Below are 16400 nucleotides of genomic sequence, written 5' to 3'. Positions count from 1 at the left end.
AAGGATAGGGAAAGAGAGAAATTTGATAGGAACATTCGAAGAATATAAAGTAACAATAGACAATATATGTATAGGTGGGCTGGTAGGTACCAGACCATTGATGGCAGTGAAAGGGGGAGGTGGGGGGGGGGGGGGGGACAGGGTAGGATAAGCTTAGAGTGGAGGAGGGGACCTTATAACACAGTATTTAGGAGTCTTTGCTTGGGGGAAGAATAGGGGAGAAAGAGGAGAGGCAGATGGGAGGAGGGGAGAGTGAGTTGGCTAAGGGGTTAGAGTGCAAGCTAAGTTTGGTCAACATCTGGATACGCTAATGTAAAGAGCCAGGTTTTGAGCCCATTTTTAAATTTAGACAGGTTAGGTTCTAGACGGAGGGCCGTGGGCAGGGTGTTCATAGGGAAGGGCCAGCAATGGAGAAAGCCCTTTCTCTGGTTGAGGTGTGGTGAGCAGATTTTAGGGAGGGTGTGAAAAGAGTTCCAGCAAGGTTGGATCTGGAGGGGCGGGTTGATGATCGGAAAAGTGGTGCATTCTCGAGCCAAGTGTGAATTTGATTATACAATAGATTGTGGAGAATGGTGAGTGTTTTGTATTTTATGCGGGAGGCTATGGGTAACCAGTGGAGGTCTTTTAGGATAGGGGTAATGTGATCAGATTTATGTATGTTTGTGTATCAGCTATGACCTTACAGATCACCGCCTGCTGCACCGTGGTATCACGCGCCTGCCTGGCTATGGCCAGGGACGCAACTATGCCAATCGAGGCATTAGACCCAGCAATATCATTCCTCACGGATGTGACCTCAGACCTGGTACGCACCTCAGCCAGGAGCCTTTCGTTCATAGTGGCAGCCAGAAGACAGCTCTGGCTCTGAAGCTGGTCAGCCGACACTACCTCTAAGACTAGGTTCACGAGAATGCCCTTTAGAGGAACACTCCTATTCAGAAGCAACCTGGACAAATTAGCCGACAAATGGGGCGAGTCCCCAGCTCCCCTTCTACCAAAGGACAGGAACAAGAGGAACCAACACCCCTCTCCCCAGGCACCCAAGGGCAGAGGATCCCAGCATTATAGGCCATACAAAAAGACTTACCAAGCCTCCCGCCCTGCCGGCAAGGGGCAGTCCTTTCGGAACAGACACAACAAAAGAGGAGCCGGCTCGGGACAAGGCTTCAGCCGCAACATGTAATGAGAATCAGCAGACCCATCTATAGGAAGAGATCATAGGGGGCAGGCTTACCCTATTCTACCAAAGATGGGTCGAAATAACGTCAGACAATTGGGTCCTATCCATCATCCGAGAGGGATGCTACCTGGACTTCCACAGCATCCCCCCCGGACAAGTTTATGATTTCTCCGTGCCACGACACCTCCAAGAGGAAGGCAGTGGAAACCATACTATCAAAACTCCTTGCCCTAAAGGCAATAACACCGGTGCCCACACACCAACAAAATTCTGGCACTATTCCATCTACTTCACTGTGCCCAAGAAAGAGGGAACATTCCAGCCCATACTGGACCTCAAGACCGTTAATCGCTACCTGAAGGTACCCCACTTCCGCATGGAAACCCTGTATTTGGTCATAAAGGCGGTACAACCGGGAGAATTCCTGACCTCCCTGGATCTGTCAGAAGCCTATCTCCACATACCGATCCATCTCCTCCATCAGCATTTCCTACGCTTCGCGAGATTGAGCCATCACTACCATTTCCAGGCTCTAGCATTCGGGATAGCTATGGCTCCCCGGATGTTCATCAAGATCATGATGGTAGTAGCGGCGACACTGAGGAAAGAAGGGATCCTCGTGCAATCATACCAGGATGATTGGCTGATCAAAGTAAAATCGCCAGAGGAAAGGCATCAAGCAACCACCAGAGTCAAGGAACTACTGCAGAACCTCAGGTGGGTCGTCAACACACCCAAGAGCCACCTGCAACCCTCCCAATCCTTAGAGTACCTGGGAGTCCGGTTTGACACCAAATGGAACAAAGTCTCCCTTCCCCCTCCAAAGAGAAGGAGATTGATGGAACAACTACAAGCATTGTTGAACTAAGTCCTTGGACTCATGGCTTCAACCATAGAAGTCGCCCCGTGGGCAAGGGCAACATTCCCTACAGTCACAGTGGAACCCGATGTCTCAGAACTACTCCGTCCCCCTCCGGCTACCGGCGAAGGTTCGGAACCTACTACAGTGGTAGCTATAAGAAGACCATCTGAGCGAGGGAACAAGCCTATCCCCACCGGAATGGACCTTGCTCACCATGGATGCGAGCCTGCGGGGATGGGGAGCCCACTGCCAGGAGCTAACGGCTCAAGGGCAATGGGACAAAGAAGAGTTGGCATGGAACATAAACTGACTGGAAGCCTGAGCAGTCAGACTAGCCTGCCTATGGTTCAGCCACAGACTCCGGGGCAAATCAGTCAGACTCCGGGGCAAATCAGGAAATCTCTGGGTGGGCCTAGTGGCCCACCCAGACATTTACCACTTCTTAAAAGGGGTCAAGCACATTCGGCCACCCCTAAAGTGGCCAATACCCCTGTGGAATCTCAATCTAGTGTTAGACTTCCTAGCGGGAGCTTCGTTCAGACCAACTCGCGGTCTGTCCCTATGGCTCTTGACCTCGAAGACTGCGTTCCTTGTGGCAATCTGCTCAGCCCGTCGAATCTCCGAACTTCAAGCACTATCATGCCGGGAGCCGTTCCTCAGATTCACGATGGGATCCATACAGCTGCACAAGGTACCCTCCTTCCTGCCAAAGGTGGTTTCTCATTTCCATCTAAACCAATCCATCTCGCTGCCATCTCCAGACGAACATAAGGACTCTGAAGACTCATGCCTTCTTCGCCACCTGAATGGCGGCAGACTCCTAGTCCGATACCTGGAAAGATTGGAACCTGTACGAAAGACGGACCATCTCTTTGTTCTTCACAGCGGGAAGAAGCAAGGAGAAGCAGCCTCGCGGGCAACCATAGCCCGCTGGATCAAAGAAGTAATCAAGGCGGCCTACATAGAGGCAGGCAAGCTTCCACCTCTAAAGGTCAAGGCCCATTCCACAAAGGCCTGGGCAGAAACCAAGATGCTGTCACCCGCAGAGATCTGTCGGGCGGCAACGTGGTCCTCCAGCCACACCTTTTCGAGATTCTATCGCCTGGATGTTCAGGCCAAGGAGGACACAGCATTCGCAAGAGCAGTACTAAATGGGCCACGGGCAGCCTCCCACCCGGTTCGGGAGTAGCTTTTGTACATCCGATTGGTCCTGAGACCATCTGCTACACACTAGGAAATGTAGAAATTACCTCCCTGATAATTTCATTTTCCTTAGTGTAGACAGATGGACTCAGCATCCCGCCCATGGCTGCCTCACAATCAAGAATCCTCGGGGAAACCTCCCCCCCCCCCCCCCCCCCCCCGAGTGCAATACAAGCACGGGTAAGCCAACCCTTATCTCTAGTTCAGATACCCATATTACCAGGTGTCGGCGCTTCTCGGTTGAGTGTCCTGGCGGTCTCCAGCTAGAAACCACGTTAACCAATTCAAGTTAATCAAGTTACTCAAGTTAATCAAGTTATCCAAGTTAATCAAAAAATTATCCAAACACATATATCCGTAATTGCTTTTCGAGGAGAAAACTGGAGAGCAAAGCCTCGTGCACGGGTATATGTAATGCTGACGTCAGATTGAAATCTGACTCCGTCTCCAACTGCTATCAGGAGCACACTATACCCATTGGTCCTGAGTCCATCTGTCTACACTAAGGAAAATGAAATTATCAGGTAAGTAATTTCTACATTGGTAGATAGCTCTTTTTTTTATTGTAATTTTGGGTTTTTTTTGCCCTGGATGCTTACTTTTGGAGGGCACATCTGAACAAAGGATCCTGTGTGGCCTTGGGAGTTGCTGTACAAGTTCATCACTGGATAATTCTTGTGTTGACCCAATTAAAGTTATCACAACCCAGACCCAGATTTTAAGTATAGGCAACTGCCTCTAGCTCAAGATTCTGATAGGCTTTGGAGTGTTGCTGTTATGCCTCAATCCAAGCCTTCATCTCAACCACTTACCTAAAGCGGCAGCGTCCTGATCCTACAGTGGCAGCAACTTGGAAAAAGAAATTGAGCGCAAGACCTGCAGCTGCTTATCACACGCTTAACGCCCTGCCCCTTGCATGAGTTTCTATAGTAAGATCCTGTGTGGGAGGAGGGAGTGAGGCTGCTGCATAGCCTTGAATGTGTGACAGGAGAAAGCAGGCCCTGTACTGAATGCCTTTTTTCAAGTTGCTGCTATGGCTGCTGTGGAATCAGGATGCCACTGATTTAGCTAAGCAGCAGGGAGAGGAGTGGACTGGATTCCCCCCCCCCCCCCCCCCCCCCCCCCCCCCCCCCCCCCCCCCATCACCCTCCCCATGCTGTCTATAGGCACCAGAAAAATTTGTTCCTGTCACAGCCTACAAAGAATCCAGCATTTCTGGGGCAATAAAACTACTAGAATGCTGATCTTCTGACTAGGGTGGCCATGCAACTCCCTCCTAGCCTCCATTGTCAGTTTGGCATTGCCCAGGCTTGACAGTGAAAATGGTTAGCATGGAAGCAGAAGCATAGACTGAAATGTCTGGTATAACAAATGTTCTATTTGCATGTTGCCTCCTTGATACTTTTTTAAAGGCAAGTTTCCTTATGCACTTTCAGGTATGGCCGTGTGGAAATTCTCTCTGGCTTTATTAATGGCCTTTTCCTAATGGTGATAGCCTTCTTTGTGTTCATGGAGTCTGTGACCCGATTGTTTGATCCTCCAGATATAGATACTGATATGTTAACTGTAAGTTTTTACCAGTTCTGTTACTTTATTATTATTTTTTTGCCTTATAATTATGGTAAAGTAGGCAAAATTAGCTTGTCACTAGAGGACAGAGTTTGTAGAGGGTGGAGTTATGCAGGGATCGGTACTGAGCCCCCTGCTGCATTTTGTTGAACAGCAGTTTAAACACATACAGATGAAATGTACCACCATGGCTTTCACAAATAACGTTCAACATTAGAAAATAATCCAGCAAATATCAAAAGGCTGCAAAGGATTTTGGTAAATTGGGGACATAGCAAGCACAGTTCAATGGAACCCATTGTAAGGACCTGTAATTTTGGAAAACAAAAGTAACCATACTAATTATAAATTAGGGAGGGCTGTTGTAAGTACATATGAGTTAGAAAAAGATCTGGGCATCCAAATCCACAAAAATTAAGGATAAAGCAGAGTTGCTTACCTGTAACAGGTATTCTCCCAGGACAGCAAGATGTAGTCCTCACATGTGGGTGCCGTCACTGGACAGAGCCCTATCACGGAAAACCTTTCTGTCAAAGTTTCTAGAACTTTTGACTGGCACACTGAGCATATCCAGCATGCCATAATCCCTGTAGCCACAGGGGTCTCCCTTCATTCTCGTTTGTAGCAAAAGATGCGAGCGAAAAATAAAATAATAAAATGTTTCGGACCCAACTCTGCGGGGTAGTGGTGGGTTTCGTGAGGACTACATCCTGCTGTCCTGGGAGAACACCTGTTACAGGTAAGCAACTCTGCTTTCTTCCAGGGCAAGCAGGAAGGTAGTCCTCACATGTGGGTGATTAGCAATCTACAGGCTGACTCATATTTGTTTGGACCAACAGCGTACAACTTGTGCAACAGGCACAACAACTGGTGTACTGTTGGGAAAAATGAGGCAGCCTGAAAATCAGAGCAGATTGGATGTGGAAGGATTTGGGATTATACTGGAAATAAGTTCTTCAGGACAGATTGGTCAAAGGCAGTGTCTTGGCGTCCTTCCTTGTCTAGGCAGTAATGTGCTGCAAAAGTGTGAAGAGAGCTCCATGTTGCAGCTTTACAGATCTCAGCAATCGGTACCGAACGATAGTATGCTACCGAGGTTGCCATGGTTCTTACTGAGTGCGCCTTCACTCATCCCTGGAGAAGAAGGCCTGCTTTGTCATAGCAGAATTAGATACAGTCTGCTAGCCAATTGGAAAGAGTTTGTTTGTCCACTGCAACTCCTGGTTTGTGTTTATCGAAGGAAACAAAGAGTTGGGTGGATTTCCTATGGACTACAGTGCGGTCTAGGTAAAATGCAAGTGCACATTTACAGTCCAAAGTGTGTAAAACCCTCTCGCCCTGGTGAGAGTGGGGCCTTGGGGAAAAATGTGGGCAAAACTATAGACTGATTCAAGTGGGAAGTCAGTAACCACCTTGGGAAGGAATTTAGGATGAGTACGGAGGACCACTCGGTCATGTAGAAACCTTGTATAGGGTGAGTATGTGACAAGTGCTTGTAACTCACTAACCCTTCGAGCAGATGTAATGGCTACTAGGAAGAGGACTTTCCATGTAAGAAATTTAACATCGCAGGAGTGCAAAGGCTCAAACGGGGAGTGCTTGAGCCTTGTAAGTACTACATTCAGGTCCCACTCAGTGACTGGTGGCCATAGAGGGGGGGCTTGAGTTGTAGTAGGCCCCTCATAAACCTACTCACAAGGGGTTGCACTGCTACCAGGGCATCTCCAACTCCCATGTGGTACGTTGAGATGGCACTTAGGTGTACCCTCACCGAAGAAGTCTGGAGACCAGAGTCTGAAAAGTGCCAGAGATAGTCTAATAGAGACGGAGTGGGGCAGGAAAAAGGGTCGATACCTATTCTACTTAGAACGATAGGATTTTCGTGTGGAAGGCTTTTGTGAAGCTACAAGCACTTGAGAGACATTAGTTGAAAGGTTGAGCGGTTGCAGGATCAAGCTTTCAACATCCAGGCTGTGAGGGATAGGGTCTGAAGGTTCGGATGGCGTAAGATGCCTTGGTTCTGAGTTATGAGAGTGGGCGCTACGCCCAGGCGAATGGGTTCTCTGATCCGAGAGGTCAAGAAGCATGGGGAACCATACTTGTCGAGGCCAATATGAGGCTATGAGTATCATTGACCCTTTGTCCTGTTGCAGCTTCACGAGAATTTTGGCTATCAGCGGTATCGGGGGATACACTTATAGGAGACCTGTGTTTCGGGGCAACCGAAGGCGTCCATGGCTAACTGGTTTGGTTGTCTGTGCAGAGAGCAGAATCTGTCCACTTTATGATTCAGTTCGGATGCAAAGAGGTCTGTTGTTGGTTCACCCCAGTGTTGGAAGATTCTGGTCATTACCGCAGGATCCAGAGACCATGCGTGGGGATGGAACTGTCGGCTGAGGCGATCTGCTACTACGTTCTGTATGCCTGCCAGATAAGTGGCCTGGAGATACATGGAGTGTGCAAGGGCCGAGGCCCAGATCCGTGTGGCTTCTTGGCAGAGGAGATAAGAGCCTGTGCCGCCCTGCTTGTTCAAGTACCACATTGCAACTGTGTTGTCCGTTTGTATGAGAACAGTCTTGTGTGAAAGGTAGTCCTTGAACGCATATATAGGTCGAAGCTCTAGGAATTTGATCTGAAACATTGCTTCGAGCTGTGTCCAAGTACTTTGCGTTTGAAGGTGGTTCATATGAGCTCCCCAACCCAAGTTGGATGCGTCTGTGGTTAAAGTTACTTGCGGAACTGGTTGCTGAAACGGTAGACATGTTAGCAAGTTGGCTTTGTTCGTCCACCAGAGAAGCAAGAAATGTAACTGGTGGGTTACTTGATTCTGGGATGAAAGTGGTTGACTGGCTTGGAGCCACTGAAACTTCAAAGTCCATTGAGTTATTCTCATGGCCAGCCTGGCCATAGGAGTGACGAGGACCGTGGAAGCCATGTGACCCAGCAACGTTAAGAATTGTTGGGCTGAGGCTGTTTTCTTTATGCGCAGAGATGTAGCTAGTCTGGAGAGTGTGCCTGCGCGGTTGTTGGGCAGGAAGGCCTTTGCGACTGTGGTGTCCAAATCTGCTCCGATGAAAGTCAGGAGGTGAGATGGAGTCAGGTGGGATTTTTGGTAGTTGATGAGAAATCCCAACGAGTGTAGCAGATTGATAGTGAGCTTGAGAGCGTCAAGAGCGCCTTGCTTGGATTGGCTCTTAATGAGCCAGTCGTCCAGGTAAGGAAAGACGTGTATGTTTTTCTTGCGTAGATGGGCTGCAGCCACTGCTAGGCACTTTGTAAATACATGGGGTGCCGAGGCAAGTCCGAAAAGCAGGACCTACTGAAAGTGTTGATGTCCCACTAGGAAACGCAGGTACTTGTGGTGATGTGGGAATATTGGAATGTGAAAGTAAGCATCTTGAAGATCCAGAGAACAGAGCCAATCTCCTTTTTGCAGAAGGGGGAAGTATGGTGCCCAAGGACACCATCCTGAATTTTTCTTTTTGTAGAAATTTGTTGAGGTTGCGGAGGTCTAAGATGGGGCGGAGGCCACCTGATTTCTTTGGTATGAGAAAATAGCGGGTGTAGAACCCTCTGCCCTGCTGTGCCCAGGGCACTGGTTCCACAGCCCTGGCGCCCAGAAGGGTGGGCAGTTCTGATTATAGAAGACTTGTGTGATCTTTGTGTATCCACAGTGGATTGGGTGGTGAGTCTGGGGGTACCATGAGGAAGTTTAGATGGTATCCCTGGGTTATGATGGATATCACCCATTGGTCTGTGGTAATGTTGAGCCATTTGGTTATGAAATGGTGAATTTGACCTCCTACTGGCAAATGTGGATCTGGATTTGTGGAGCGGCTGCTGTTCTCTGGATAGGTTTCAAAATCCAGAGGCTTGGCCTGTTTGCAGTGGTGGCTGAGGCCTGGATGTCTTGGCTTGTTGAGGATGTGCTCTCTGAGATGGCCTAGATGGCCTCATGCAAGATGCAGGTGGGTAGTATCTGTGTGGGCGATAAAATTATTTTCTAGGGTCCCTTCTAGTGGATCTTCTTGCAGAAGAAGGGGCCTCGGTAGTCACTGTGGATAATTGCCGCAGGGTCTCATTATGGTCTTTTAATTGAGCCACTGCATCTTGTATCTTGTTGCTGAATAGGTTTTCACCGGTACATGGCAAATTGGCAAGTTTGTCTTGGACTTCAGGTCTCCTTTGTAATCGGATCAAAGGGAATTGTCTCTGACATCTCCCTAACAAAATTGGCAAAGGAGAGATCTTCTGGGGGAGATTTTCTCCTTTCTTCCGGAGGAGATGGTTCTGACAAAATATCCTCCGTGGATGTGTCTGTGTCAACATCTTCCCATGTGTCAGAAAAGGTCTCTAGTCGAGATCCTGAAGCAGGGAAAAAGGTTGGTACGGGAGGACGTGTTGGCACCGATGGATCCTTCGATGGCCTCGATGGAAGATGCGGTGGCACCGATGTGGGTTTCGGCAGCACCGGTGGCATCGATGGAAAACAAGGGCCTCTCGGTCCCGAGAGCCCTGATGGACCAGGCATTGGTTCCGGCATCGGTGAAAGGGGACTGGAATCCGTGCCTTCGTCATCAGAGGACCCTGGAATGGGAATCGGGGCTTTCAGAGGCTTTGCGGGTTGCTTTGGTGTCTGTGGCCTGGGTTGTGTTGGAAGGGCACCAATGAGTGTATCCAGTCTGGTCAGTTCCGGTGTCTGTGCCGGTATGGGGACCGGCATTGATGGCTGTAGGTCTCTGAGAACATCGAGCACTGCCTGGCAGATAAAACCATCCATTTCCTCCCTGAAAGCTGGTGTAGATATCGCAGCTACAGGGGGTGGCAGGCTAGGCACTACTAGCATCTCCACAGGGAGTTGTGGGGGCTCAGTACCCGGCACTGATATCGGTGGGGATCGCCTTGGTTTTTCGGGTGGAGAGGGTGTTAAAGGCTCCTCTACCCGTGTCCTCTTCGCAAGCGGCTTGATAGCCATCGAGGCTGATGCAGTGCTGGTGCCGGCACCTGGTGTAGACTTGCGCCAGTGTCTGTGCTTCCCTCGGTGCTCGGTCTGGTTTTTCTCCAGCACCGAGATAGATGATATAGATGCCTTAGACGGAGTCTATGATAGACGGTCACCGCTGCCCTGGTGCTCCCGGCGAGGTTTGATGACTAATGTCTTCGATGCTCCTACCGGTGACGATTAGGTGGGCATCGATGGAGTCAATTGATTTTAAACAGGGTCTCCATCTTGTCGAGGAGAGCCCGCCTACCCTTCAGAGTCATCTGGGCCCAACTTGGGCAGTGAGAAACGTCGTGTGATGAGCCGAGGCACAGCACACAGACATCATGTGGGTCGGTAATCGACATGGTACGGGGACACTTGACATTTTCTGAAACCTGTTGCCATAATGGCAGAGGTTGAGGCCCAAAAACGGTTGATGGCCTGTGGACACCGAAAAAAGGTGGGAGCGGGAACCGACTGGGGACAGTGAACTTTACTCACCGAGCAATGAAAAACACTATCACGATGGGAGACTCCTATGAGGGAACTTTTTAATAAAGTAATCAAGTTTTTTCTGTGAGGAAAATTGTGTGAGAAAATTCTCACAGAGCTGCTAACCGCGGGGCAAACTGCAGGGTGGAAAAAAAGTCTGAAGGGATTATGGCATGCTGCTAGTCAAAATTTCTAGAAACTTTGACATTAAAGTTTTCCGTGATAGGGCTCCGTCCAGTGACATCGCCCACATGTGAGGACTACCATTCTGCTTGTCCTGGGAGAGCAAGATGCTGGCAGGTGAGCATCGAGGTTCCTTATGTGCCTCAAATGGGCAGTTTCCCCAAAGGGTAAAGGCTTCAGTTGTGACACTTGCAAAGTATTCAAGAGAAATGGAAAAGGCAGAATCAAATTGCTTAGTTTAACATGGATGAAGGGTCTAAGCAGTAAGACTCTGGAATATACTCATTGTTGTCTTCTACAGAGGGTGTTGCATAAACCGGACATAACTGCTAATATCAGCGGGTCCAGGAATATATATCTATAGAGAGAGAGAGAGAGCAGCAAGCATTCAGAGGCTGGCCCAATGGCAAGTACTGACCACTGGCACAAAACTCTGAGAGAAATCAAAGATCCCCCAATACTCACACAACCCAACACAACAGGGAATCACAATAAATCATACAACCCGTTTGTTTTTCAGGTGTACTATGTAAACATTACTCTACTTAATGATTTAATCATATATATATTCAATATATTGTTCTACAAATATTAACAATTTATTTATTATATTGCACTTTTTCATCACACACAAAATATTGCTTTACATACAAAATGTCATCACATCATATCAAACAATACATATCACAATGTACATATAACATCACCTTAATAAATGTATATTATAGTGAATTTATTATACAAATTGTCCGAACTTGCTCTCAACCCTAACCCAATAATAACACATAACCACATTCACTCCACTAAAAATCTCAACCCTCTAAAATGTATCACCGCTCGCTCTGATGGTCTGTAGTTTACTCCTTGATAGAACAATTCCCTCCCATTTATATGTTCTCCAATATCTTTGTTCCTAGGGTATTGTCCATGGGACATATTTTTCTGTCCCATCCCATCCCATCCCATGGCAATTTATGCCTGTCCCATCCCATCCCATGGGATTCCCATTACAATATTAATATGGAATACAGTTCAAATAAAATTATTAAATTTATGAAAGTTTACGTTTAGTGTCTACTAAATAGGACTACATGTACAAAGAGACATGCAAAACGACAACATTTATTAACTTTATTAACTTTAACACTCAAAAGTATAATCTAAGTATGACAATTCAGTATCATTCTGACATTTCAGCCTAAATTTATTTTACAATATCAAGTATCGACTACCATGGGAAATACAAATGTGTGCCATCCCATCCCATCCCATGGGACGTGTCCCATGGGATTCCCATGGGAATAACATTCCTATGGACAACACTGGTATTCACCCTGTTCTCTTCACTCCTGTATTCCAAACTTTGTCACCCAACAAATTTCCTTGTTTCACCCTCACCGGGCTTCTTCAGGGGAAATCTATTATCACTTCTTAGAACTGACCAAATGGTTTTCTATCATAAACGAGCTCCTGAAATATATGTATCAAGAGTGAGTAAACCTATAAATGTATCCAAATATTTAAAGAGACTAACAATCACTATAGTAATACTAAGGCATACTTAACTCAAATAGAACTACCGCATGTCCGGACCCTCAATGAAACTGTTTCTCATTAGCACCTGTAAATATAGGTAATTATATCCGAGTATATATTATCTCAACATCAAAAACTTTACGATCACAGACCTCATAAAAATTAAGCTACATACCTGGTCTCCCATGGCTCCACTAACCCGTACCACATTGTATGAACTCCAAAACACATACAGGTAACCCAGCACTCAAATTCAGTCTTACCTAAAAATATACCAAATATAACTACTTGATGTAATCCCACAAATACACCTCAACAAATCACAAAGTTCTGTGTACTTACACTGCCACGCCAAATACTAGACACTGATGTCACCAACGACTGCCCAGACACCATTTCACTGCGCGAAGTAATTTACAATGCCGACCACCGTCCTTTCGAGCTCTAATTCATCCAAGGCACCTCCATCAACTGATTACTTACCCGCGTTCTTTGACTTATAAAGATCCATGAACCCAATCATAACACACCACCTCAGTTCTCCACATATTCATAACCACACGCCTAGTTCTCCACATATTCATTCCACCTGGGACGCAAACTACACATTCCAATCGTCTACCTAGTTCACCCTCTACGTGCCTGCTCAGACGTTTACCTTCACCAATCAGAAGACCTGGGTTTGATTTCCAGGTCAGGTCTTCCATTCTCTCAATCAGCCAGGGTTGGGGATGGCTGCAGAGGCAGTGTTCACAGCCTCTGATGGATAGGGAGTTTGTCATTGTACACCAGCAATACCTAGTGGTCAGACTTGGGGTGGACATAAACTGAGTTTTGAAGGGGGTTGCAGTTTGAGGTCTCTGACTGAGAACTATCACCAGGATGGTTGAGCTGAGTTAGAGGGAGATATAAAAATAGGGCAGAAAGCGCCAGGTAGTTGTGAATGAAGGTTTGTGATACCATAGCCCAACAAATGTTGATTCCAAGTGAGCTGCACGTCCAAAGAAGCAGGAGGAATCTGCCTGAGCCTCACGCTCCCCCCCCCCCCCCCCAAAGATAGCAGCAGCAGAAACTGATAGACCAGTATCTTCATGCAGCATAAGAAACTATGCATGCAACTGTATTTCAAGTATTGGTGCCAGGGGCTTTACTATTGCATAATAATTTATAGAGGATGTCTTACATTGGTAGTATGGACTGTATTTTTGTTGAGAACTAAAACTGAAATTGCAGTGGTTCAGCTAGGTGGAGAACCTCCAAAGTGAAGTGGAGGAAGTTACAGGCTCATATGATCAATCTATACATACTCAGCAGGGTACAGCAGCATGTGTGGCAGGTGTTAGACTGCGCAGTCTCGGGGCTTTAAAAGCTTAGTGCTTGTGAAAATGGAGCTAGAAGGATATGAAGAAGAAAAAAGAACATTTAAAATATCTCCAGTAATCTTTATTTTTCATACAGGTAGACATAAAAAAAAATGTAGGGTAGAATAAAGCCGTGTACTAAGCATATTAAATAAGCAAGTTTGTATATTCTATATAACTGTAACTCTGTAACTCAGGAGGAATTTGGGGCTGTGTAAGCATCCCACATGGGCTGCCTATAATTTGGAGAGAATTTTTCAAGGCACAGCAGGTGTCTGATCTTGGTGCTGAAATTCACCAGTTAGGTGCATAAAAGAAAAGTTACTTCTCAAAGAGTTGGATGCTTTTGGGGTAGGTGTCTAATGGTGTCCATGCCCTTATTTTATATGTCTGTGAAAGGGATGGCTTCATGCAGCCCTTTTGACATGCACAAACACCAAGCCGGTTATCAGTAACAGCAGGATTTTATTAACTGATCAGAAGTCAGAAGAAAACATCTTAGTAATAGACAACTTTGTTTTACAAACAAGAATAAGCAAGTTTGTGTGTTTGTGTATATATATATATATATAGATAGATAGATAGATATAGAGATATTAATATTCAGCCTTCTATAACACTTCAAAGCCGATTATATTCAGCTGAAGTAGGTATTTCTCTATCCCTAAAGGGCTTACAATCTAAGGTTCAGATTTATTAAGGTTTTTTCCCTATTATGTGGCCCAAAGTTTGTACTTGAAGTAATGGAAGGTGAATGACTTGCCCATGGTCAATGGGATTTGAACCCTGGCTTCCCTGGTTAGTGGTCTGCTGCTCTAAAAATTAGGCTACATCATAGTATTTTTTAAAACATATAAAGTAACAAGGCACACAAAAGGGAAACAAACTATAAATCATATCCCCTGCTGATCAAGCCATAGCCATGCATCCTGCTAAAATACTACATCCTGAGCTCCCTGAATTATTTCCACATCCAGTCAGAACTAAATGTAAAATAGACTTAAGCAGGTTGGAGAAAAACTCCATTTCAACAGTTCTTTATGTCTAAGAAAACAGAAGTTAACACAACTTACGTACTCAGAAGTAAGAAGAAACATACTTCATGTCCTCTGACCCAGCAGTTTGAGGAGGTAGAGAGAAAGAGGAGAGAGAGAGGAAAATTCCCCAACAAATTGACTTATAATATCAAATTAATATGGTGCTTCCATTATTGCAACCTTCATATTGTAAAACAGAATTGTTCAAAAGGAGTGAGAACATTTGGTTGTTCATGGAAATAAACAGTCACAATAGCCTAAGTCCCTGCAGATTACACATTGAAAAGGTCCCGCAACCCTTACTGATCATAGAAGTATGAAAACCAGAACAAAAGTGCTCCCAAATAAAATTCACTCAAAATCATAAATAAGGAAAAATATTCTAGCACAATAATCAATAGGAAAAATTTCCCTTTATTTTTATACTAGCTACACCTGTACCAATAGTACATAGCAGCATAAAAAATATAATAAAACAGTTTTCTCCTTCAACAATTAGGGCTGAATTAGCCATGACATGTGGGGTGATAACATCCGACTTCACCGAATGGATCTCTCTCTCTGAGCTCAGTAGAGCTTTCACTTTACTGAGCATGTGCAAGAATTCCCGCACAAGTGCTGTCTCATGAGCCCCTCAGTCTTTTTTTGTCCATACTGATGTCTGGATGTACCCCTCTCACATTCTGTCATTTTGTTGTCAGTTTTTGTCTTCAGAGGTTTATTCTAACTTTTTTCTGCCTCTCTGCCTTGGCAGCTCTCGCTACAGCATTTTTTAGTCTTACCCACCAAAATAAAGAGGAATAATGCCCAGACCCAAGAAGCTTACCGTTAATGGCTTAAGGACTGCATCTGCAGATGGAAGATGTCCATTACTGATGGGCACGACCTATGTTTAAGTGCCTGGGGTCCTACCAAGACCCAAAGTGCTACAATTGTGGCTGGATGTCACCGAGAACTCAGAAGAACCAGGCCTATAAGATGGCCTAGTCCTGGGGCTTTCGGAGTTTCTCCTCATCAGTAAACTCCATGCATAGTGAGTCGAACAGGACTCCACAAACTGCAGAGGTAGTGTCAGGGTTGAGCAGTTCGAGGAAGCACTGAGTTTCGGACAGTTTAGCCCCATTGGAACATGAAAGCCTTCTAAACTGGGAGTACAGGCAGCTTCAGTGTGGTTAGTGCTGTTGAAATTTAAGGTCCCGGCTGAAGCAGAACAGTACGATCGGCGCCATTGCATCACCAGGGCTCAGATTGATCCGTGCTATTAAAGCATGAGGCCTTGACATGGTCGGTGCACAAGATTCTGGTGTTACCAGTGTACCTGATAGCTCTGGATCATACAGTGCTGTAAGTGCCATCGAGGCACATAGATCCAGCAGATCCCTTGACGTGTAAACACTGGGCATAGGTATGCTCGATGCAGTCAATGTGGGGTTGATTGAAAGCAAGGGTCTTGGGGAGGACCCATGGGCAATTCTGTTTGTTTCCTCCTCTTTTTTGGCCTGGAAGATTCGCATGTCTCTCACATCTTTTACCCTGACCCAAAGCCCATGGGACCTGCTTCAGTGGCATGGGTAGACAGCTGGAAACTTAAGATCCTATCTGCTCCCTATTACCTGTAGTTTCCACTTCAGGATAGACTCAGGAGGCCGAGATAGGATCCCCTCTGTGGAGCTCGGGGGATGTCTCCCAGAGTAATGATCTTGTTATGGTCTCAGAGGAGAATGTGTCTTCCCCAACACCACTTCAGATGATGGAATTGCTCAAAACTTTCTTCACATTACTGGCATCCAGTGATAGCTAAGGGAAGTTATGTTTAGTCTTGTCTTCAATTATGTGTGCTTTATCTCAAAATGCATCCACCCCAGCACAATAGCTACCAGTTCTGGGGTTAATCCTCAAAAATCAGATTCATCAGTAGCTTCTGAGGGGGGGGGGGGGGTTCAACGACAACTACAGGAGGAAGTAGAACTAAGAAGATCTGGCTCCCAGATTC

At 46.2% G+C, this 16400-nt stretch overlaps 1 protein-coding gene across 1 annotated transcript in view; it reads left to right on the top strand.

Moving 5' to 3' along the window:
• The window catches only part of LOC115075448 (zinc transporter 5), a 160921-nt gene that overhangs the window by 104763 nt on the left and 39758 nt on the right, over positions 1–16400 (top strand). Inside the window, exon 12 of the mRNA XM_029575825.1 lies at positions 4682–4811. Within this exon, the coding sequence (XP_029431685.1) occupies positions 4682–4811 (130 nt within the window). The remainder of the gene's footprint in view (positions 1–4681; positions 4812–16400) is intronic.

This window comes from Rhinatrema bivittatum, chromosome 1 (genome assembly GCF_901001135.1).
Source record: "Rhinatrema bivittatum chromosome 1, aRhiBiv1.1, whole genome shotgun sequence".
NCBI lineage: Eukaryota > Metazoa > Chordata > Amphibia > Gymnophiona > Rhinatrematidae > Rhinatrema > Rhinatrema bivittatum.
The sequence above is the reverse complement of the archived record's forward strand: the minus strand, read 5'-3'. Positions and strand labels throughout refer to the sequence as shown.